This window comes from Cladosporium halotolerans, assembly GCF_011745625.1.
Source record: "Cladosporium halotolerans strain TM138-S3 chromosome Unknown Sca7, whole genome shotgun sequence".
NCBI classification, from domain to species: Eukaryota; Fungi; Ascomycota; class Dothideomycetes; order Cladosporiales; family Cladosporiaceae; genus Cladosporium; species Cladosporium halotolerans.
In genome coordinates, this window is record NW_027191458.1 from 893,996 (window position 1) to 915,921 (window position 21,926).

Sequence of the window (21,926 nt, forward strand, 5' to 3'; positions counted from 1 at the left end):
CAAATTCGTTCATCTCCGAGAGCACAATGGACAGAACGAGCAGCCCCAATGGCGCCTGATGCTCGTCTACTGAATCTTCTCACAAAATGTTTTAGCTCTATGCAGATACCAAGTCTTTCGTTGTCTCACAATCAAGTATATGTTCAAAGGGGACGGTTTTTGACAAGGATCAAAGGCGAAGCTTGTAATGAAGACTGAAGATGTACAGGGTTATTTATAATATGTAGCAAACGCTGCATGCAAGCGACTATCGTACAGAAGAGCTGGGTATCTACAACGTTCCGAAATTATTAAAAAGACAGCATGCATTATGCCGCGGCCTCAGCGAGCTCCTTGGCCATGTCCTCCACCTTCCAGCCACTCGCCTCATCGACGAAAGGCTTCCTCGGGCCAAGAAGGACAAAGTTGCCCTTGCCCTCTCCAAGACCCTTGACAACGTCCTCCGCCGCCTTCCTGACATCTTCGCGGCTGACATCAAGCAGCCTTTCTCTCCTCTCTTGCTCCATCTCTCTAGTGACGCCGACCTCGAAGCGCAAGAGACCCTCAGCACTGACGCTCATGGGCGCGTCAATGCCCTGGAAGACGGTCAATTTGGCCTCTTCCAGTTCCTGCGCCGTCCACTCGCGCTCCGCTGCCCAGCGGCCGGCATCCTTCATCACGTTCAGAGTGTTCTCCGGATTCGGGTCGCGGTATGAAGACAGAGTGAAAACACCGTTTACGGGGCGCGAGTAAGCGAAAGCGCCGTACGCGCCACCCTTTTCACGGATCTCGTGGTGGAGGTGCTTGTGGGTGAGGAGAGCGGCGAGCAGAGCATAAGAGGCTCCGCGAGGGTCCACGTAGGGGACTGTGGGCAGGCCGAGAGCGGAGTAGGAAACCTGGTAGGGCATGTTGAAGAAAGTGTTGCCATTAGCGGGGTACTGAATGGCTTGAGAGTTAAGAGCAACATTCGGCGCAGTGAAATTGGTGGCCGCAGTTGAGTTCAGGAAGTTCTTGAGCGCTTGCTCATTGGGGCCAGTCGCATCGGCGCCGCAGGTCAAAGCGACGCGCACGTTCGCCTTCATGTTGTTGACGGCGATCGCTTGAATAGCCTTCAGTTTCTGGACAAGCTCGGCCATGGCTTCCTGGTTCTCCTCGGCAGCCGCAAGACGGGCGATGAGCTTGACTTGAGTCAGACCGCCCGTCTGCTCAGCCATCTTGCCGCTGGCTTTGAGGCCTGCATTCATATACATTGCAGCATACATGTGTCCACTGCCAGCCACCGCATCGACAGCACCGCTGGCACCCGACTGCAGAAGCTCTCTGATCATCTTGTACGCCTTCGGTGATTCGAAGTCTGTCTCAAACAGAACAGTCTGAAGCAGCTCGTACATCGCAGGTACGTTGCGATCGAATGCGTGGCCAGACAGACTCAAGCCCTCTTCGGCGCCCTGCAAGTCAAAAGGAGAGCCTGCCGCGTGGTAGCCAACATTGATGCCGCCAGTCTTGAGCTTGATCAGGTCTTCAATCTCCTCCATACTCTTGCTCTTCGTGCCGATACGCATCAAGCTGTCGCAGAACAGGGGTACGAGCATGCGAAGCTCGTCGGGAAGATCCTTGAACGGAGCAATGGCGCGGAAGTAGGTCATCTCGTTGGTGGGTGCCTCTCGCCACTGCACTTTGGCGTGGTCGACGGTATTATCACGGAGAGTTATTTCCTTTTGCTGTCTTGGAATATCGCTCACGTTGAGCATGGGGAGACAGTCGTTTGACTGGGTGCGACCTGAGTCTTGCTCCTCGACAAGATCGAGCTCCTGTTTGCGGAGGAACTCGTAAGCCTGCTCAGGGCTACCATGCTTCTTTGATTCCTCGGCGATCTTCTTTTGCAGGCGATCCGCTTCCTCCGCGGCGAGCTCTTGGGCGAACGTCGCGGAAGGCTTCATGATGTACGTCAAGTTGTCATCTGTGAGAAGATACTTCTCAAGCAAATGCTCTAGATAACGCGGCTTGGCGAGATTCTTCCTGAATTTCTTGACGATGCTGTCGTACTCGAGAGAATCGAAAGGATCCCTGCCAGTAAACCACTGGCCTTGGACATTCCGCACAACGTTGATACCGAACTTGGCAGTCTTGTGCTTGAGGACAAGCTCCAGCTGGTGCAGCACGCCCTCGATCTTCTGTTGGTCGAGACCGTTGGCAAGAACGCCTCGAAGCTCGGACATAATGGTTTCCTTGATCTTAGGGAGATTCTCCTCGGTGACTCCATTAAGCCCAAGAGAAAAGATACCCTTGGCGGTGTGTGCATCGTAGCCAGTGTTGGGAGAGAAGTCTGTTCCAAGGCCAGACTCAACTAAAGCGCGGTACATGGGTGAGCCGTATCCGTCGATTAGCAGGGAGGTTGCGACGTTCAGTGCGAAAGACTCCTGGATGTCGTTGCTATCCCCCATGATCCAGGCGACGGAGATGCGATTCTGCGCATCAGGCGGTGCCATTCGGTCCACCGGACCATGAACGACGACTTCCTTGGGACCATTCTTCAGTGACTTCGGAAGTTTGTTCTCTTGGTCCACCGCAATCTTTGAAAACCTGTCCAGCTCCTTTCCAACGATCTCCAGGTGCTCCTCCACCGGCGTGTCTCCGTAAGTAAGGATCTTGCTGTTACTCGGGTGGTAGTGCTGTTGGTGGAAGGCACGCAGTTGCTCGTACGTCAGGTCGGTGATCTTTTGCGGTTCTCCTCCGAAGAAGTTCAGCGAGGGGAAAATCTCCTGCAACCAGCGCATGTAGTAGAAGTAGGTCGCATCTGAGAATTGTCCTTTCATCTCGTTGTAGACGACACCTTTAAAGACCAAGTCCTTCCCGTCCGCATCCGCAGGCGCAGCTGGGTTCTCCGGTCCAATGCGCCAGCCTTCCTGTACAAAGTCCGACTTTTTGAGCAGAGGGTGCAGGGTCGAGTCGAGATACATGGTCATGAGGTTGCGGAAATCTTTGGTGTTCGTGGTGGCGATCGGGTACATGGTGTGGTCGAGGGTCGTGAAGGCGTTCATGAAGTTGTTCAGAGAGCGAGGGAGCATCTTGAAGAAGGGGTCTCTAATCGGATACCTAGCTTACTGTCAAATTACCTTCTCACATCTATCGTCTACGCGATTGCTTACTTCTCACTCGAGCACAGGGTCACATGCTCAAGAATATGCGGGACGCCTGTAGCGTCGGGAGGGTTCGTCTTGAAGCCGATGCTGAAGACGTTGTTCTCATCGTCTCTTGCGACATGCAAGTAGTCTGCGCCGGTCTTGTCATGCTGGAATAACAGCGCCGAGAGCTCCAGCTCGGGCACATGCTTCGTCTTCTGAAGAGTGAATCCGTGGATGCGATCGCCAGGCTTTGGCAGCGAGTCTAGCGCCGAAGCATAGTTACGGCGCGGGCAGGCAACCAGGCGGGAGGCCGATAATGATGCCTGCAAGCGAGGTGCCGCGCGGGCTGTCCGCAGCGCTGAGAGCATCAGGGCGACGGTGTGAGGTTGTTGCAAGAGGAATGTAGTAGGTCTCCGGCGAGTCCAGGGCAGATCGTCACTAACAGCTGAGCTTTGGTACGGCTCAAGCTCGGCCGAGTTTCTCTACCAGCAGCCACCCAGGTTCGAGTCTTCTGCGACTCTGCCGCATGAGCATCGCACACCGGTACCCCATTAGCGACATCAGATCAAACACAACAACTAGCCATACACGATCGCGCTCACGGTTAAGCCCTGGAGATCGACCGCGCGTGGTGCCGCAGCGAATCCCGCCGAGATTGGAGACCTGGACCTTCCTGTGCTCCTCCATCTCGCCACGACACCTCGGTAAAGGGCGCTATACTTGCATACTTCTGGATACGACGGACTAGCTGTCATTCTTACGAGGATAGACCGCGTTGACTTTGCTCTTCGATGCCAGCAAGGTGCCTACAGACTCTGCCGTCACCCATCGCCAACTGAGAAGGGAGGATTCCTCCGCGCGGGAGCGCATCGAACACACCTAGAGTGCGGCAACGACTGGTCAAACGCGACTGGAGACGCTCCAAAAAGTAAACATGGCGGCCGTGGCCAACCACAACCAACAGCCGCTGCCCGCGGGCAGCGCGCGCAATTCTCCCGTCGAGTACAATCGGGATGCGTCGGCTTCGGACACGTCCCTCGCCGCGCCCCCACCTCCTCCGAGCAACGCACCGGCACACAAGGGAAAAGCCGGCAAGGGCAAGAAGGCAGCAGCTCATTCTGGCGATCCTAATGATGCGCACAAGGCCCTTCTGTCGAAGATTTCGCAGCTCGAGGCCTCGAGTACGGAGACGGCGAAGGAGGAAGGAGAGATCGAGGCCGAGGTCAAAAAGGCAAACAGAGATTTGAGCCAACTTTTGGGCACGATGGAGCCGCATAACAGCAAGCTTGACATCGTGCAGCGCAAGTACAGTGAGCTTCTGAGCGACATGAAGCGCGTCGAGCGCGAACATGTCAAGGCGAAGAAAAGGGGTGATCAGCTGCAGAAGGAAAAGGAGGAAGTCAGCAAGAACCTCACCAAGGAGAAGGCGATGAAGGATAAGCTGGAAAAGCTAAGCAGGGAGTTGACTCGAGAGAACAAGAAGCTGAAGGAGGATTTGCGGGACGAGAAGGAAAGTGGCGGTGATCGGAATGAAGAACTGCACCGTAAGCTGGAAAACCTCGTGCTGGACGTGGAAGAAGTGATCATGGACCGGCGAGCGCCCGAACGACAATCAGCAGACCTCGAACAAGACAAACTTTTCCGGGAGAAATTTACCAGCTTCTTACACCAATACGAGCTGCGCGAGCTTTACTTTCAGTCTATGCTGCGGACCAAGGATCTCGAAATAGCATACCAAATGTCGCGACATGATCAGCTGAAGAAAGCGCAAGAGTCCGAGTTGAGTAAGAGCCACCAATTAACGAGACAAGTCAGCACTTTCAGCCAGACCGAGAACGAGCTTAGGGGGCAGCTGAATGTTTACGTGGAGAAGTTCAAGCAGGTACGTCTTTAGAATAGTCCCCGACCTATGCCTTGTTTCGGGCAACAGGCATTTTGCTACGGTTGTCAGTAAAGGTAACTGACTGACTCCGCAGCAGGTAGAAGACACGCTAAACAACAGCAATGATCTGTTCCTAACTTTCCGCAAGGAGATGGAGGAGATGTCGAAGAAGACCAAGCGTCTGGAGAAAGAGAATCTCAACCTCACTCGCAAGCAAGAAGCCACCAACAAAAACATCTTTCAAATGGCCGAGGAACGCAGTCAAAGTCAACAAACGATCGACCGCCTGGCGCGAGAGAACGAAAAGCTCAAGAAGCTGTGCAGGGCTATGCAGTCAGGCGGTTATGGCGTTGCCGGCGGAATGACAGCTGGACACGTCGATCCCAATGCCGAGTTTGATGATGGTCTTGAAGGAGAGACAGAAAGCGAGTATGAGGACGAAGAGTACGACGAAGATGAGGAAGGGGAGTATGAGGAAGATACCGAGGAGGAGGGAATTGACCTTCAGCAGCACGCGCCTCAACAACCACAGGCAAAGGTGTTCGGGCCCGCGCCCCCGCCGCCACCGCCTGTAGCACAACAAGGATTGCCGAATGGGAAGGCGGCGCCTCCTCAGCCTAATGGTTCGTTGAATGGCGCTCGGCATTGACGGGGTTTGTTGGCTGCTTTGTATGTATATGTGCTACCTATGCCTATGCCTATTCTTCTGAACGCATCAATCATGAAGAGCCTACATTCACTCTTCAATCTACGCGCACCAGATTTGGCTAGCCTCGTTGTCGCCGCGAAAACACATGCCCAGTAAAGTCTTGGCGCTTCCGCGCGCTCTCCTGCCATGTATAAGAAGCAGCCGCGACGCCCAACTTCCATTCGCTCTTCACACTGAAAACTGAACCCAAAAAGCGCAGCGAACAGATCAGTTGCCTACCACAGCAGATCCCCGAGATGCCCTCACGGGCTAGGAGATCATTCATTGTGGAGAGGTCACTAGCACCAGCTTCGGTTGGTATTGCGCAAGATCAACAGGCCCGTGTTGCGAACCCCTCCCGCTCTTGTCTCTGACGGAGGTGGGTTGTGGTTCGCGCCAAAGGGGCCAACCGACGTCTATTTCAGACCTGCACAGTCGCAAGCCTAAAGACCTGCAGTCTAAATTCGAGCGGACATTGTACCTCATTAGTTACCTGTGTGTATAGATCCAACCGTGCCATTCTTGCTTGACGTGTTGAGCAGCGAGGAAAGAGTGGGCGGTGGGTATTTGATGACATTGCTTTATCATGTGTTGCAGGCTCGACATTGAATCTCGCGCTACTGATGTGTAGAAGAGAAGATCTCTTAAACAGGCACCTCAACAACATGGTGAGAGATATGTGGGTTGGCAAATACGCATTAATAAGTAAGGTATCAAATTGCCTGTTTCATCATAGCTGCCAATGTGAACCCCGCAAATCGCGTGCGAACGCGTGTGACCGCGCCTGAAGTTCAACTACTATACTCTCATTGGCGCCTCGCTCTTCGGCTCACGAAGGACTGCACGCCTTTGATAAATCATTAGCCATGGCTAGAAGCAACGGAGTGAGCGATGAAGCTCTACTCTCACAACCATCGTAGGCCATATCCTGCCTTGCACCACAATCAGAGCTGACATGCCACAGCGATCATGAGCCAGCAACCCTCAACCGCGCGCCCTCTTCATACAATCCGCTCTCCAACTTCGCGTTGCCGAAAGGAGAGAACCGTCACTACCAGCAGCAGTTTGCCGACATGTACTTCGCACGGCTGGCGCAGCTGAAACCTGCTGTGGAGACTATCGCAGCCGAGTCTTTCGAGGGATTCGAAATCGCGGGCGAGACTGCGCGGCGCGTGGAAAGAGTGCTGGATGTACGACAAGGAGAGCTGTGCTGGGTGGTGGGAACAATCTACATGGAATTGCCGCTAAAACCGAACATTTTGGACGACATTGGAAAAGAGCACTGGATCGCGGCACCTCCGCCCAGGGTCAAGTTTCTGACTCCGGGAGGCGGTGATCAGACAATGCTGGAAGACGAATCGGGTCGCTTACGATTGGTTGGTGCAGCATTGGAGGACTTTGTTCTGGTTACGGGTGCGATCATATCAGTACTGGGAACGGAGAACTCAGACGGCGATTTTGAGGTTCTGGATGTGAGGGTACCTGATCTACCCAGGCAACCTCAAAGATGGGAGAGAGAAGATGGAGAAGCTGCCGTCAAGAAGGAAGCGGTTGCAAAGCGGGAGAAAGCAGGCAAAGTAGCGCTGGTGTCAGGACTTGGGATCACCGGAGATGAGGGCGACACGCTGAATTTAGAGCTTTTGATGGAATACCTGCTCGGGGAAGCAGCAACGGAGCAAGATCAGCAAGAGACCGCGACAGTCTCACGCTTGATCATTGCCGGAAACTCCGTCAACGCAGCTCCCGTCCCAAGTCGAGAAGAGTTGGCATCAAAGAAGAGCTCGAAGAAGTACGGCTACGACAGTTCCGCTTACAACCCTGCACCAACCAACCGCCTCGACGCCTGGCTTGCAGGTTTACTCCCTTCAATACCCGTCACTCTTCTCCCCGGCAGTGCAGATCCGACTTCTATCGCCTTACCTCAGCCACCTGTCCATCAAGCAATGTTCCCCCACGCCCGCGCTTACATGGAGCTTCCAACCTCTGGACTTGTAGGCAGCTTCGACTCCGCCACTAACCCATACGAATTTGACCTGGACGGCTGGCGCTTTGTCGGAACAGGCGGACAGACCGTGGACGATGTCTTCAGATACGTACCCGGTGACGATCGGCTAGAGATGATGGAAGCGATGCTCAGATGGCGGCTATGGGCTCCGACCGCGCCAGACACGCTTTGGTGCTACCCGTTCCAAGATGGTGACGCATTCGTCATGAAGGAGTGCCCGCACGTGTGGTTCGTGGGCAACCAGCCCAAATTCGAGACGATGCTGGTGGAAGGCCCACTTGGCCAGAAGGTGAGAGTCATCTCTGTGCCCGAATTCCATGAGACGGGTGAAGTGGTTGTGCTGGACCTGGAGACACTGGAGCCGGAATTGGTGAAAGTGGGCATTTTCGAGGGATGAAGAACCTGGAATGCAGGTGAATATTTGCTTTGACGCCAAGAGGCTCAGATGCCCGCTACCAGAAATGGTAGCCCACTACTAGGCTTTACAGGCGAGGCTTTATCCAAATGCCATGCGCCCTCGCTGTAGACGGGAAAGAGTATCGCATGCCCACCGTGCGTCACGAGAGACCCTCCGGCACGCAGCGTCAAAAGGATGTTGCGCTGTACAGCTCAGCTAGATACCCTCTGTGGCTCTGCGTGGTACACTAGATCACACCCGCGTGCGCTGTTCGAGAGGGCAATGGATAGCTGGAGCAATCACCACGTTCATGAATACAAGGTTCAATGAGCATTGACTTACCACTTCTCGATCATTCCTATTTTCTCCCCAGGTCTGGAGGCGTCTAGTCTTTTTCAATTTGAGTGATTTAATATTTGGCACAGACAAGAATCGAAAATTGTACACAAGAATCACCAAGGTGCAGGCAGCCCTATCGAAGCGAACGATAGCATCAGAATCTTGCCAAATCACTCCGGACACGACACAGAACAAAATGATCCCTTTCCGAGGGCATGGTACGCACAAGGCCCCCATTGCCGCCATGATATTCTCTGCTATCGTGACTCCCTTGATTTTCGGTATGTTGCGCTTCTGTTCTGCTCGTAATCAAGAAACATTGGCTCAGCTTGTTTTGCGTCTAGGCTCCCTTTACGTGCCTATACCTACTCCCAACCGCTCTGTGAAAGTTGGCCCTGCCGCCTCTGCTAGCGATAATGGCAGCGCAGCCCTTTATGCAGCCGCGATTCTTCGCGAGCGTAGCCAAGTCGATCCCTTTGCGAACTTTGTCAGTGCGGCCGCAGATGGAGGAGGGGGCAGCGACTCCGATGACACTTCAGAGAGCATCGGTTCGACTGATGCAGAATACAGCGATGACGACGATCACGACAATATCTGGCCGCCCCTCAACTATGAGAAGTTTGTGAGGGACGGAGGGCAAGTTATTGCTTACCTGGTGGCGTCGGACCGCGCCCTCACAGCCAAACTCGAGTCGGACGGAGTTTTGCGACCGGGAGAATCGCTAGCCAGCCATTCCAGAGATCAGAGATCGCTCCGAGAGAACGGTTGGGACAATCGTGATGCAACCGCTCGTCTCCGGCAAGATTTTCCGTCGGCATTACCGATTCGCTCAGCGCTCCGGGGCCTTGGTGTATCGCCGCACGGACGTCCAGTCGGGTTGATAGAGCACTGGAAATACGAGCACACTGCCCGATGGAATCATCGAGGGCGTCAGGCTCAGATAACTAAGCGAGTAGTTCCCCCTGACGACGTAATTGGCTAACGAGACTGCAGCCTGTTGGTAGCAGGGCTCAATACTCTTTCGGCACGAACCCTGAAGAAGGATGTCTTATGTTTGGATGGGGAAGAAGCCCGCGATACATCATCAATCATCAACCAGGCGGTCGCAACGACATTATTCCTCCACCTTTATCATACGCGTCCGACATGGCTTTCCTCGACTGGAAACGCTCTTGCAATACACGGCAGAGTAGTATGACAGGACTGAATCACATTCTCTTTCCGGCGATCGAAACCATGCGAACTCAGAAAGCCATCGCTCAGACCTTTGCCAACTTAGGCAGACCTTTGCAAGAAACCAACCCACCTGAGAACTTCGATTGGTCCGGGAATCCCGGTTGGCGAAGCAGGCTGTCGTTCGCCCCGACATCTAGGGAAGGCAGAGCATTGATTGGTGGTAGCATCGAGGTGGAAACAATCATGTGGATGCTCCTGCGACACCGAGCCGATCTTGGGCACAAAACGATCAGGGAGATCGTCGTATTCACTGACCCCGAAGATCCGATACCGCTTCCGGCCATCTATTTAGAGCTGATCGATGTGCCAATCGCTCCGGAAGCCATGGCCGATGATGGCTGAGCGGCCAGTCCGCGGTGAATTGACTCTCTGGAATACAGCGTCAGATGAATCTGGCACTCTGCAGCTCAGCGAGAAACAATGAAATCTGTGTGACGTGTCGATAGAAAGTCGTAAGTGGTCAAAATCAAAGAATCGAAGAGTGACTGATTGCTCGAGTGACTTCCGCCATTAAAGATGGAATCTTCCACGAATACCGAGACGTCGTTGCACGGACGTCTCAATGCGTTCAGTAGCACTTCGAAGCATCCAGTCTCTCCCACCGACAAGGCATAAAGACGTAGAGTAATCGCACCTCGAGGAATTGCTCGCTTCATACGACACTTCACTCCGCACAGACTTCGCAACAGGTGTCACTTACATCAAGCAACCATATCAAGTCACTCTCCACAGCCCACGATAAGATATGCCTACTTCGCTCGGCCATGGTACGCGCGCTGCCACGGTCGGCTGCATGATCTTGCTGATCACTTTGACCCTTCACATCCTGTGTAAGTCGAAACAGCGAAATCCTTCTGTTGCTGTAGTATGATCGCTGCTCACTAAGTGGACAGGTGACCGAAACTCGTCACTTCCAGGCTCCAATCCAAGCCTCGGATTCCGTCCTACAAGCGCAGCTACTATTGTGCGCGCTGCTAATGGAAGTGATAGTCCATGGCACAACTCCGTGGTCGAATTGTACTCCCGCAGCCAAAACAATGGCTTTGCCAATGGCGTCAATGGATTGGGGGACGACGGTTCCGGCGAAGATAGCAACCCTGCTGGCAACGACAACGGCCGTAGCAGCAGCGATGGAGGCTTTGTTGACGACAATGACTGGGACGATACTGAGTACCACCACTATGTGCGGAAAGGAGGCCTCTCTTTCGAGAACATGGGCTCCTCAGACGACGATGTGTTGCATTCGCTCGTCGGCGAAGGAAAGCTTGGACTAGGAGAGCCACTTGCAAGTCGTTTTACGGACGTATCGCAACTGCGGCCGAATGGTTGGACTTTTCAGGATCTCACCGATCGTGTCTCGCTCGGGTCAGAGTGGGAGGAGAAGGTGCCGGTCCGAGTAGCGCTCGCATCGCTTGACATGTCGTATGACACGGTACTTAGAGGTGGGAGGTTCAAGTATTGGCAATACGAGCCTACACTTCCATGGAATTGGCATGGACAACAGATGCAGGTGTGTATACGAGCAATGTATTCTGATATGCAAAGTGACTAACCCATAGACAGCCGGTCGGTTCCGATGCCACATACGCTTTCGCTACCAGCCCTGAGGAGGGATGTTTGATCTTCTCCTATTACATTGGCCCGCAGGCCGTGATAGCGGAACAGAACCTTGGGGCGCAAGGCATTCTTCCTCCACCACTCAAACACGGATCCGACATCGCGTTCATCGATTGGAAACGCGCGTGTGACACTTACCATATCGACACCAGGACTCTGAAGCGAATTTTTGTACCTGCATCACAAACTATTACGACAAAGCACATCGTAGCAGAAGTATGCGCCAGTCAAGGTCGACCTTTACCACTAACTGAGAACCCCGGTCTGTACGATATGTCCCATCTGCCGGTCTGGGAACGAAGGCTGAGGTTCGACGGGTCCACGGAGGAAGGCAAGGCGCTGATGGGAACGCCGGATCTGCAGATGGTCTCATGGATGTTACTGCAGCACCGCGCTGGCCTCGGTAAAAAGACCGTCCGCGAGATCTACTTATTCAGAGATAGTGACCGCTCGGTCAATCTCCCCTCTTTCTACCTAGTACTGGAGGATGTGCCTGTACCCACAAGGCCACCGGCGAACGGTCACTCCATAACCAATGGTCACTCACGCCCTCATCCGCCACGGATCACTATTGATTAATTGCCATCCTGGCGCAAAAGGCTTTGTGACGGATGGGCATTGACGACTCGAATAGTCGAAATCTTTTCTTTTCGGATGGCTCAAGGAATCTCTTAGTACACAGAGGATGGGAAGGAGAGGTCTTTTCATTTCTTTAATTCCGACCGAGACAACCATTTTCTCCGTGATAGTCTTGTAAGGCGATTGCGAACAAGCCAACATATCCTAAGTCACATGAATTCCTCATTCCAAAGTCTTAGAACCTCGTCCGTTGAGAACCCCGAAGTCACAAGACGAGCGCAATAGGTTTGCTTTGGGGTGGTCTCAAGCACAACCGGAATGCTTTTGTGACACTCCTTGACTGTTTCCCCTTGGAGAACCTGGCAGAAGCCTCGGGATGTCTAAAGGGCATCTCATTTGTTCTAGCCCAAACTTCAAACCATGGCCATCCCCCCTAGGCTCTGGATATGCCCCGAAAAGCGATCTCGTCGTCCCCAGTTGATTCGGCTCAGCTTTACACCATCGTGAGAATGGTCAGAAAGCTCGCGAGTGTAGAGGCATTTCTGTTCTTTTGAGAATCGGTGTCATCCGAGGATGCTCCTCTGGAATTCGTCCTCCGCCATAGCACCTTCCAGTCTGAAATAGATATTGCTGCCACATGTCTCAGCATACAACTAGAACGTGACCAGCAGATTTATACCTGTGAAGAACATACAGGAAGGGACCGAGAGTCCTAACGTCTGCGACTACCCTGCCGGTGACCGTATATTTAACTTCGAATGATCTTTCTCAACCCTCTCAACTACCCAATCCACACCTCACCTCCCCCAACAACCAACACCATCCAGACCGAAGCAAGCTCCACCTCCACCTCCACCCTCCACCAGCACCGCATCTCCTCCCCAAACCATGCACTACCCGCCCCTCACTCCGCTCCTCATCCTCCTCCTCCCCCTCTTCCTCCCAAAAACGCACCCCCTCCCACGACACCCTCGTCCACGCCGGCGCCGCGAACCGCCTCGCGCTCGAAGCGCCACCAGACCAAATCGCGCAATCGCAGTGGGACGCCGCCGCCTACGACCGCCTAGCGGACTTCGGCTGGGCGCGCGACGGCGGCGGGCAGCACTCTGTCGCCGCGGCGCTGGAGGGGCTGGATTTCGCGCGGCTGGCGAGGGAGTGGCCGAGGGGGATCCGGTTGGCGGGCGAGACGGCTAGTTTGGCGTACAGTCGGTGGGTGCATGGGAGGGTGGCCACAGAGGTGGGGGAGGGGGGGCAGAGGTATAATGTTCGTTTTTTTTGCCGGCGGCGCTTCGCTTCTTGTCTGTTGTGGTGCTTTGCTGACTGACGGGGGTCGAAACAGCCGACTCGCGCCAATTATCCGTCCGTCGTGGACGCGCGGAACGGCGTCCTGCTCGCGCCGTTCGGCGGCATTTGGGCTCCGCGGCGCAGCATCGAGATGTTTCGCGGGCAGTGGCGGGGAGGCGAGATCGCGCCGTTGTCGCAGTGGCACGACGTCGTGTTCTTGGAGTGGATGAGGCAGAATCGAAGGGCGAGCGGAAGGGCCGAGATCAACTACATCCTGTTCCACAAGATCGCTCGCGTGGACGACGATCCGACCGCCGGGGACATCATCGACGCGATCTTCGACGTCCTCGCCCGGACCGCGTCCGGCAACCCTGGGCCTCCGGTCATCTCGCACTGGCGGACGTTCAGCTTCGCGGAATCGAGGGACGCGGCAGCGTTTCTGGCGCTGTTGGGGACCGAAGCGGGCAATATGGTGAGCAAGCTGCTGTCGGAGCACAAGGTTGATCTCGGGGTGCGACGAGTGACCAGCATAAGCGTGTTCGCAGGAGGTTCGCCGCAGGAGCGTTTCGATCGCCAGAGAGTCCAGCCTTCGATGATTTTCAAGGTCGAGGCGCCGGGCTTAGGGAGTGGGCTCACGACAGGCCTGAACACGCCGGGCCTCACCAGCGGATCTGGCTCTCCTGGCGAGAGCGATGAAGAGAGCGAGGACTCGTCGAAGCCTCAGCGATACGTTCCGTACCAGCTTCCGGCATCCAATCCTTGGGGGCGCAGAAAGCTTCGTTAGTCGATGAGGAATTGATCTGGCCGCTTGCCTGTTGCGATCGATCCTGAAAATCTGATGCGGGAGACGATCGAATCTGCAAGACACGGAGAGCGATCTCCAATCAATAGATGGATGCAAAGAAGAAGCTGGATTTTTTCCCTTTTCGCGGATCGTGAGACAGGGTAATGACAAGGAATGGCTGGAGTTCCAGGTTGCGGATGGGAATCTCCAAGAAATAGAAGGAAGAGAAGTGAAAGCTGGGCCTTTATCTCTGCAGAACACGGATCAGGGGACGGGCTGACACGAACTGGTTGAATCTCCAGAACACGGAATGCAGTCTCCAAGTAATAGAAGAAAGCGAAGTAGGAAAAGCTGGACCTTTGACTCTACGCGGACGCTAGAAGAGCTGGAAGGTGGCTCGGATTGAGCCATGAGCACCAGGTGTGGTCAGGGACCTGCCTGTGTTGCGATTGGAAACGGGCATGCGGGAGGATCAAGGGCACCTAGGTACGCTAGAACAAGGGACTCTCACCTCAATCCATTCATGAGATAACAAATCATAAGCACAAGCACAAGCACCGCCCGCTCAGGAGAAACGGCAAAAAAGGAGCTAGGTCTCATGAAGAACTTAAAAAATTCAGATGGTAAGGACCGTGAATTTGATTGAGTGAGTTAGGAATCCCGCAGAAGCCCGGCCGATTGAGCCAAAGGTCCGCATCGCTGCCCGGTATAAAAAATAAAGAAAAGGAGAAACTCAAAGGGGGAACAGCGGACCGCAAAACGATCAAAGCATGAGAGGTCGGGGGGAGAAGCAAACGCGGGGACGCTTGCTTCCGAGTTCAGGGATGATGAAGAGGTTGAGAGATAGAAGAACTTCAGACGCTGCTGCTGCTGCTGCTTCGATAGAAAAAGTTCTTGGGTAGGAAAAAACACTCAGTTTTGCTTTGGTGGGGGGTAGTCATCTCGGGTTCGTCCGAATGCAGCCGTCGATCGCCGGTGGGCCTCCTATTGAGGTGGCACTCTCTTGCCATCGTTTACTTAAAAACGCCCGCTGTCGTCCCATCTGCAGACAGAGAAAAATGTGCTCTCGTCAAAACGGCGAAGGCCGCTCATCATAAGGCTCGCAGGGAGTTCTCATCGCTTAAGAAGCGGGCGCGGCAGCCTCGCCCTCAGCGGGAGCAGCGGCGGCAGGCGCGGCGGCGGCCTCCTCCTTCTTCTCCTCGGGCTTGCTCTCGCCAGCGGCAGCCTCCTGCTCGGCGCCGTCGGAAGAGGTCCAGAGGGTGAGGTTGTCGCGGAGGAGCTGCATGATGAGGGTGCTGTCGCGGTAGGACTCCTCGCTGAGGCTGTCGAGCTCGGCAATGGCGTCGTCGAAAGCCTGCTTGGCGAGGTGGCAAGCACGGTCAGGGGAGTTGAGGATCTCGTAGTAGAAGACGGAGAAGTTGAGGGCGAGACCGAGACGGATCGGGTGCGTGGGGGTGAGCTCAGTCTGGGCGACGTCGGTGGCGTTCTGTAAATGTGGTTAGCAAATGTGCTGATATTTCGTCTTAGATATCACTCAGGAAAGCTCACCTTGTAGGCGTCGTGCGCGGCAGTGGCGGCGGTCTTACGCTTCTCGCCAGAGGCGAACTCGGCAAGGTAACGGTGGTAGTCACCCTTCCTGTAAAGTATGAGGTCAGCATAGATTCCCTCAACGGTCGATCAGACTCCCCCTGGAAGACACATACATCTTGTGGTAGAAGACCTTGCTCTCGCCAGTCTCGGCCTTGGGGATGAGGCTCTCGTCGAGGACGTTGAGGACATCCTCGCAGACCTTCTCGAGCTCGAGCTCGATCTTCTGGCGGTACTCGCGGATGATGCCGACGTGCTTGTCGGTGCCCTTGGCCTCCTCCTTCTGCTCGATGCTGGAGATGATGCGCCACGAGGCACGGCGGGTGCCGACGACGTTCTTGTAGGCCACGGAAAGGAGGTTGCGCTCGTCGACTGTGAGCTCGCCGCCGATCTAGACGGGTGGGTGTGTTAGCTGGCGGGTTGCTGAGAGGCGGGGCAAGGTGTGGTTTGTCCGACGCAGCGTGGGCGCACGGCGGATTGCGGGCGGATGTACCTTTGCAACTTCCTATTTACTTGTCAGTCATCGATCTCGATAAGGAGCTCATTGCCAAGAGTGGACTCACCTTCATGTAAGTGACCATCTCTGCGCGAAAGAGTCAACGTTAGCGCGCGCCCTCATTGCCAATATCGATCTGTCGATGCCTACCATCGTAGCGCTCGGCCTGCTCGCACAGCCGGGCGAGGAAAGTCTTGCTGTTGGCTCAGAGTCAATATCGTCATCCGTGCGCGTGTCTCCCGCCTGGTTGCGCTCGTTCTCGTACCTCTCGCGCTACGAAACACCTTTCAGTCAGCATACGGTCTCGCTGTCGCTCACGGCGGAGCTGGGAGCTTTCGTTGAGGCCAGCGGATGGCACGCGGACACGCGCGGCGGAGGGAGGGGGAACGCGGGCGGCGGGATACGCACCTCAGTGGCCATTTTGGAGGATGTGGTCGGTGTGGTGTGTTGGAGGGTTGGGTGGGCGGGTTTGGACGGTGGTGGGCGGGGTGTTGCAGGTGCAGGCGGTCAGGTGTCGGATCAACAGGATTGGGGAATTGTGATGGTGGAGTATGTTGTTCACAGCGGGCGCGGCGCGGGCGGCACAAGTCGTGGCTCGCCGGCTGGGTGAAGTGGGGCTCATCAGCCTGGCTCGCTGGCACTGGCATCAACCCGCGCACCGCTGTGCTCTTCTGTCAGCTTCTGTGTGCGCTGCTGCGCGTCCCGTGACCGCGCGAGCGACGTGCACCACGCTAGGCGCTGCGTGTGTATGAACGTGGCGCGCTCCAGGAGGCCAGCGGTGCTCGCGTGCGGCGGCCCTCGCCTCTGGCCTGCCCTGCCCTGCTCTGCTCTGCTCTGTTTGTTGACTCGGCGCGGCAGCCCCGCGATAAGCGCTGCTGCCCTGCTGCCCTGCTGCCTTGCTGCCTTGCTGCCTTGCTGCCTTGCTGCCCTGCTGTCCGTCCTCGCCGGACCCTGACATCTGGCCACTGTTTGCTGCGAGCCGCCCGACGGTGCAGCCTCGCGCGCTGAGGCAGCCAGGCACCCAGGCAACCAACGGAGCAAGTCTCCCTTTTCCTTGTCGTCAACTCACGCCGCCCACCGGGTCACGTACCGCGCGGTGGCACCGCTTGCACGGCGAAAGCGCCCTTCTTCAGGGGCGCATGCACCTCTGAAGGAGTCGCCCAGCGCGGTCGGAGTGCCTAGCCCGCACGCCGTTGTCTTAGGCCAGCCCTGCCTTGACAAAGACGCCCTTCGAATCTTCCATGCGGCCATAGCGGGCAGGCTTTCGCTTGAAGAACCCTTTGATTGATGCGCTACGACTGGATGACTCCGAAGCATCTGTGCACCCTTCGGACGGGATCAGGAACCCATGGAGAGTACAGTATAGATCGTGGCTGTGAACGTCGCTTCGGCCTGTCTTTGATTGGACTCACTTCGAAACAGCAAGGGGTCCTCGGCGCTGTCCCTGACGTTTGAAAAGACAAACGGCCAAAGTGCCTGCATGCTACCAATCGGTAGACCTTGCGGTGGCAAGGTGCTGAGGCGGCTTTACTCAGACCAACCATCGTTCTGTGAGGGCGGATTGAGCATCTTCTCAAGGCGTGCTGCTGTTAGCAAGTCGTTTGCTGTGACACGTGGTCGAAGGCTCTGCCGGCACCATGTTACTAATGATCACGAAAAGAAATCATGTCCGTGACGTGGTAAAATCAATCAAGAATCAGAAAGGTGTCCCAATTGGTAACGATGGCACGATCAATGGGAACATAGATGCGCTGGCGCTGCCCAGCAGCACATCCCGAAGTAACCAGCCAAAGTCCCGTTCGACGATCTGGCAGCTCTACCAAGTCACATACATTTATAAACTTCGATCGTCAACTACACATCTTGCGCCGCATCGTCGTAGAGAAGCTTCGAAGTGCAATCGGAGTTCCTGCAGCAGTGTGCAGCCTCGGCAAGACTGATCGCCCGCGCCCACGTGCTATCTCGTATCATTGCTCGTCGAATACGAGGCTCCAGAAACGATTCCTTCGACGCCTGGGATCTTTCGGTTCCGGCACAGCTGGACAAATATCGCCTCTTTGATAATGATGATTTCTAATATAAGTAATACGTCGAACCGCGAATGATAATTGCATAAGTCGCGGCTCAGTCTTTTTCCAGGCCAGCGCCGTAAGAGTCTGACTATCCACCAATTGATTGGCATTAGGACAACGGCCCGCGTGTGCTCCACGCGACGGTACCACACCACCACGAATGCTTATCGCCAACAAGCCACCCCACCTCGGTATCGGCAGTTCCAGACGCATTCGCATTTGCTCTTATAGTCGGTTTATGCAAACAACAGGACGTCCCACCTCCGCAATCCCAGTCCCCATGGGACAGCGAAGAGCCGGGGAAAGCTTATGCACGCCTTGTGCTCTGGACGTAACCTTATCAGGCAGTAGGCTCATACAAGCGAGACGGCCGAGGCGCAACCGCGCCCTTTATGCATGCGAGTCGGTGTTAGGATATCACCGACGACAAACATGAAGGTCTTTCGCCGGCCTGCCCTGCCCAGCCCGGGGCTCACTTCACTTGCCCTCACTCAGCCTTGCAGCGTGGAAAAGTGGGCGGCTTTCTGTTTGTGAGACGATTCTGGTGCCTGTGCGACGTCGAGTCGTTGCAGCGAGAACATGTCTGAAACCAAGACTTCGAGTCCTCCGGTCGAACGAGAGACCAATCTCGTCCCAGGCGAGGATGTCAAAGAATCAACGGTCGACGAGAAGGCATCTAACGGCAATCAATTGAAAGACAATGCCCATTTACCTAAGACGTCGACACGCGATTTGGTCAACCAAGACGAGGAGAAAGCCCTTCCCTCAATCGGGCAAACCGGCAAGGACACGACCGCTGTGATAGATACCGAGCACGATCCAAACGTGGTCGACTGGGATGGAGACGACGACCCAGACAACCCCTACAACTGGAGCAAAAAGAAGAAATGGATGAACATCGGTATCTTGTCTACCTTGACCTTACTGACTCCACTTGGATCCTCCTTCTTCGCTCCTGGTGTTCCACGAGTGATGGCGGACTTCAATTCGACTTCAGAGATCACGGCGACCTTTGTCGTCTCAGTGTAAGTCTATTGGCATCCTATCGCAACTTAGCAGACGACTGACGCAGTCCAGATATATCCTTGGCTTTGCATGCGGCCCTCTCTTGATCGCACCACTCAGCGAACTCTACGGACGACTGTACATCTACCACGCCTGCAATCTTGGCTACCTCGTCTTCACTATTGCCTGCGCTCTTGCTACTAACATGAACATGCTCATCGTCTTCCGCTTTTTTGCCGGCTGCTGGGGCGTTGCACCCGTCACAATCGGTGGTGGCACGGTTGCTGATCTCATGAAGCCTGAGGAGCGAGGGTTGGCCATGTCTCTTTGGGCTATGGGTGCGCTGTTTGGTCCTGTCATAGGGTAAGAGCTCTGATAAGTTCTCTTGTCAGAGTATTACTGACAACTTCTCAGTTCGTAATCACCCATCAGCTCTGTCTGACAAGGTCCCAAATCTGGCCCACACCACGGTCAAACACTAACCCTCCCCTCACAGGCCCCGTAGCAGGCGGCTTCCTCAGCGAAGCAGTCGGCTGGCGCTGGATCTTCTGGGTGCTCGCGATCGCCATCGCCGTCGTCTCCTTCACCGCCCTCTTCACCATCCACGAGACGTACGCGCCCGTCCTCCTGGCCCGCAAAACCGCCCGCCTGCGCAAAGAAATCTCCAACCCGCACCTCCGCTCCAAACTCGAGCAGGACCTCACCCCGCGCCAGATCTTCGTCCGCGCCATCACCCGCCCCACGAAGCTCATGCTGCTCAGCCCCGTCTGCTCCCTCATGTCGATCTACATGGCCGTCGTCTACGGCATCCTCTACCTCCTCTTCACGACCTTCACCTTCGTCTTCCAGCAGGCCTACGGCTTCAGCGAGTCCATCGTCGGCCTGACGTACATCGGGCTCGGCATCGGCAACTTCATCGGCCTCGCGGCGCTGGGCGCCAGCTCCGACCGCGTCATGAAGGCGCTGGCCGCGAAGCACAACGGCGGCAAGGCCAAGCCCGAGTACCGCCTGCCGCCGCTGATCTACGGCTCGCCGTTCATTCCCGTGGGACTGTTTATCTACGGCTGGACGGCGCAGAACAGCGACAGCGTGCACTGGGCTGTGCCGCTGTTTGGGACGCTGTTGGTGGGGATTGGGCTGATTGCGTGCTTTATGGCGATCAATACGTATCTGATCGATGCGTTTACGCTGTACGCTGCGAGCGCGATGGCGGCGAATACGATTTTGCGATCGGTGGGAGTCACCTCCCTGGTCTGTCCGGAGATGCATTCGCTGACGTGAGAGCTTCCCGCAGATTCTGGGTGCGGTGTTTCCTCTGTTTGGACTGAAGATGTACAACGCGCTTGGTTTGGTAAGTCGCCGCAGACAAACGACTCGAGAGGATATGGGAGCTGACAAAATCGCAGTATGTCTGCTCCCTCCCGTTTGGACTTCGTGGATGTTATCCTTGAGTTGCAACGCCAGATCAAATATTCCAACTGCTTCAATTTGGAGAATGCTAATAATCATCTGTACAGGGGTTGGGGCAACAGTCTCCTAGCATTCGTCAGCCTAGCTCTCTGCTCGGTACCGATTTTCTTCTACTATTACGGCGAGAGGCTGCGAACCAGCGAAAGATTCAAAGTCAAGTTCTAAAAGCTGAACAGAAAAAAGGCAGGTTCGAGATGTTTTGGCCGGAAATAGACCATGTGGTGTTAATTAGAGGGTATCGATGCGCCTTCCAACTCCAGTGCGATCCTTTGTCGTGTGATACACCCGTCTTTGCAGCTTTAATTCTCATACAAATCCTCCAATTCAGTGGGCGAGGATCCACCCCTTTCTGGCATTCGTAACATGCGCCAGAACCCCTTCGTGGTGCCCGCGTGCTTGCAGTGGTAATGTAGCACATGAGCTGCATGGTCATGCTGGGCCAAACTGCTTGTGCCTCGTATATTGCCCAGCCTCTATACGGCCGCCAGACATGATCAGTGGCCGGCTGAGCGCCGAAGCCCATCAAGCCACGCATGAAATCCCGTCAAGAAAAAACTTTTAGCTTCCCACCCCCATCTCTCAGCGCTTGCCCATCATGCTCTTCCTCTGCGCGATCTTCTTATTCCTGCGATCGACATCACTCCCCGTGTTCTTCCTGCTGCCAATCTGCTTCGCCTTCCTCTCCTCCTTGTCATCCACGATCGTCAACCAATCGTCCGGCACGGCGCCCTCGGCCTTCTTGCCCTTGTAGCCGTACTTGGGCTTCCAGTCCTGCGCGGCGTCGTCGAACTCCAGCTTGCCGTCGCGGCGCTTCGGCTTGATGCCCTTCTTCTCCGCGAACTTCTGCCACTTCGTCTTCTCCTTCTCCTTAGGCACGGGCTTCTCGCGCGGCAGGTGCGTGCTGGGCTCCGGCAGCGTCAGCTGCAGCGACTGGTCGTCGGCCGACTTAGTGATGGCGCAGGTCGTCAGGAGCTGGTTGATCAGGCCCTGGGCGGTGTCGCGCGCGACGGCTTTGAGGGTGGCCTCTTTGTCTTCGGCGAGCGAGGGGAGGGGGTTCGGGTCGTTGCAGAGGAGGGAGCCGAGGTCGAAGGTGAATGGTTGGGGTTTGGGTTCGAGGTGTGCCATTTTGGCGGTCGTCGTGTGTGTTGGTTGGTTTGGTGGAAGTGATCGGCCTTTCTTTTGGTATGCCCGCTGAAGAAGAAATCGCGGCCGAGGCGAAATCTTGGCTTGGGGAAGCCGGATAAGGTTGGCGCTAGCTCGGCAAGGCTGGTAGGGTAAAGTCTAATTCCGCCTGCCGAATGCTCGCTGAGGCTGCATAATCCGTGCTTGCGAGTGTTGTGGTTATTGGTTCTTCTCGTAATGGATACACGGCGAGCCAGAA

General features: G+C 55.5%; 8 protein-coding genes across 8 annotated transcripts; 5 read left to right on the forward strand and 3 right to left on the reverse strand.

Annotated features, from left to right (window-relative positions):
* Positions 1 to 182: 182 nt before the first annotated feature.
* Positions 183 to 3,501, reverse strand: WHR41_03084 (uncharacterized protein). The gene is made up of 2 exons (XM_069371690.1): positions 3,129 to 3,501; positions 183 to 3,075 (listed from the first exon to the last, which is right to left on the reverse strand). Exons 1-2 carry the CDS (start codon positions 3,470 to 3,472, stop codon positions 309 to 311), a joined length of 3,111 nt encoding a protein of 1,036 aa, XP_069231533.1. The 5' UTR covers positions 3,473 to 3,501; the 3' UTR covers positions 183 to 308.
* Positions 3,502 to 3,633: 132 nt separating this feature from the next.
* WHR41_03085 (uncharacterized protein) lies at positions 3,634 to 5,733 on the forward strand. Its single transcript, XM_069371691.1, has 2 exons — positions 3,634 to 4,986; positions 5,081 to 5,733. Exons 1-2 carry the CDS (start codon positions 4,039 to 4,041, stop codon positions 5,633 to 5,635), a joined length of 1,503 nt encoding a protein of 500 aa, XP_069231532.1. The 5' UTR covers positions 3,634 to 4,038; the 3' UTR covers positions 5,636 to 5,733.
* Positions 5,734 to 6,501: 768 nt separating this feature from the next.
* Positions 6,502 to 8,747, forward strand: WHR41_03086 (uncharacterized protein). Its single transcript, XM_069371692.1, has 2 exons — positions 6,502 to 6,590; positions 6,639 to 8,747. Exons 1-2 carry the CDS (start codon positions 6,541 to 6,543, stop codon positions 8,074 to 8,076), a joined length of 1,488 nt encoding a protein of 495 aa, XP_069231531.1. The 5' UTR covers positions 6,502 to 6,540; the 3' UTR covers positions 8,077 to 8,747.
* A 1,489-nt stretch (positions 8,748 to 10,236) lies between these two features.
* On the forward strand, positions 10,237 to 11,847 carry WHR41_03087 (uncharacterized protein; the record flags this gene model as incomplete). The annotated part of the gene is made up of 3 exons (XM_069371693.1): positions 10,237 to 10,481; positions 10,545 to 11,161; positions 11,215 to 11,847. Exons 1-3 carry the CDS (start codon positions 10,397 to 10,399, stop codon positions 11,845 to 11,847), a joined length of 1,335 nt encoding a protein of 444 aa, XP_069231530.1. The 5' UTR covers positions 10,237 to 10,396.
* A 1,435-nt stretch (positions 11,848 to 13,282) lies between these two features.
* On the forward strand, positions 13,283 to 13,915 carry WHR41_03088 (uncharacterized protein; the record flags this gene model as incomplete). Its single annotated transcript, XM_069371694.1, has 1 exon — positions 13,283 to 13,915. One exon carries the CDS (start codon positions 13,283 to 13,285, stop codon positions 13,913 to 13,915), a length of 633 nt encoding a protein of 210 aa, XP_069231529.1.
* Positions 13,916 to 14,364: 449 nt separating this feature from the next.
* artA_0 (14-3-3 family protein artA) lies at positions 14,365 to 16,464 on the reverse strand. The gene is made up of 8 exons (XM_069371695.1): positions 16,407 to 16,464; positions 16,264 to 16,271; positions 16,149 to 16,195; positions 16,066 to 16,085; positions 15,996 to 16,007; positions 15,619 to 15,893; positions 15,464 to 15,551; positions 14,365 to 15,401 (listed from the first exon to the last, which is right to left on the reverse strand). The coding sequence occupies exons 1-8, from the start codon at positions 16,416 to 16,418 to the stop codon at positions 15,036 to 15,038; spliced, it is 828 nt and encodes a 275-aa protein (XP_069231528.1). The 5' UTR covers positions 16,419 to 16,464; the 3' UTR covers positions 14,365 to 15,035.
* A 2,012-nt stretch (positions 16,465 to 18,476) lies between these two features.
* WHR41_03090 (uncharacterized protein) lies at positions 18,477 to 20,804 on the forward strand. Its single transcript, XM_069371696.1, has 5 exons — positions 18,477 to 19,095; positions 19,148 to 19,413; positions 19,572 to 20,308; positions 20,370 to 20,407; positions 20,593 to 20,804. The coding sequence occupies exons 1-5, from the start codon at positions 18,650 to 18,652 to the stop codon at positions 20,708 to 20,710; spliced, it is 1,605 nt and encodes a 534-aa protein (XP_069231359.1). The 5' UTR covers positions 18,477 to 18,649; the 3' UTR covers positions 20,711 to 20,804.
* A 320-nt stretch (positions 20,805 to 21,124) lies between these two features.
* On the reverse strand, positions 21,125 to 21,670 carry WHR41_03091 (uncharacterized protein; the record flags this gene model as incomplete). The annotated part of the gene is made up of 1 exon (XM_069371697.1): positions 21,125 to 21,670. One exon carries the CDS (start codon positions 21,668 to 21,670, stop codon positions 21,125 to 21,127), a length of 546 nt encoding a protein of 181 aa, XP_069231360.1.
* Positions 21,671 to 21,926: the final 256 nt, after the last annotated feature.

Excerpts from the sequence above, each read along its gene's own strand:
- WHR41_03084 (XM_069371690.1), bottom strand. The coding sequence starts at position 3,472 with ATGCTCTCAGCGCTGCGGACAGCCCGCGCGGCACCTCGCTTGCAGGCA. Across the intron at positions 3,076-3,128 it reads ACCCTGTGCTCGAGTGAGAA|GTATCCGATTAGAGACCCCT; the intron begins GTAAGCAATCGC and ends ACAGTAAGCTAG.
- WHR41_03085 (XM_069371691.1), top strand. The coding sequence starts at position 4,039 with ATGGCGGCCGTGGCCAACCACAACCAACAGCCGCTGCCCGCGGGCAGC. Across the intron at positions 4,987-5,080 it reads ACGTGGAGAAGTTCAAGCAG|CAGGTAGAAGACACGCTAAA; the intron begins GTACGTCTTTAG and ends CTGACTCCGCAG.
- artA_0 (XM_069371695.1), bottom strand. Across the intron at positions 15,552-15,618 it reads AAGGTCTTCTACCACAAGAT|GAAGGGTGACTACCACCGTT; the intron begins GTATGTGTCTTC and ends CATACTTTACAG. Across the intron at positions 15,402-15,463 it reads CCGCGCACGACGCCTACAAG|AACGCCACCGACGTCGCCCA; the intron begins GTGAGCTTTCCT and ends CCACATTTACAG.
- WHR41_03090 (XM_069371696.1), top strand. The coding sequence starts at position 18,650 with ATGTCTGAAACCAAGACTTCGAGTCCTCCGGTCGAACGAGAGACCAAT. Across the intron at positions 19,414-19,571 it reads CATGTCTCTTTGGGCTATGG|GCCCCGTAGCAGGCGGCTTC; the intron begins GTGCGCTGTTTG and ends CTCCCCTCACAG. Across the intron at positions 20,408-20,592 it reads CCTCTGTTTGGACTGAAGAT|GGGTTGGGGCAACAGTCTCC; the intron begins GTACAACGCGCT and ends TCATCTGTACAG.
- WHR41_03086 (XM_069371692.1), top strand. The coding sequence starts at position 6,541 with ATGGCTAGAAGCAACGGAGTGAGCGATGAAGCTCTACTCTCACAACCA. Across the intron at positions 6,591-6,638 it reads GCTCTACTCTCACAACCATC|CGATCATGAGCCAGCAACCC; the intron begins GTAGGCCATATC and ends GACATGCCACAG.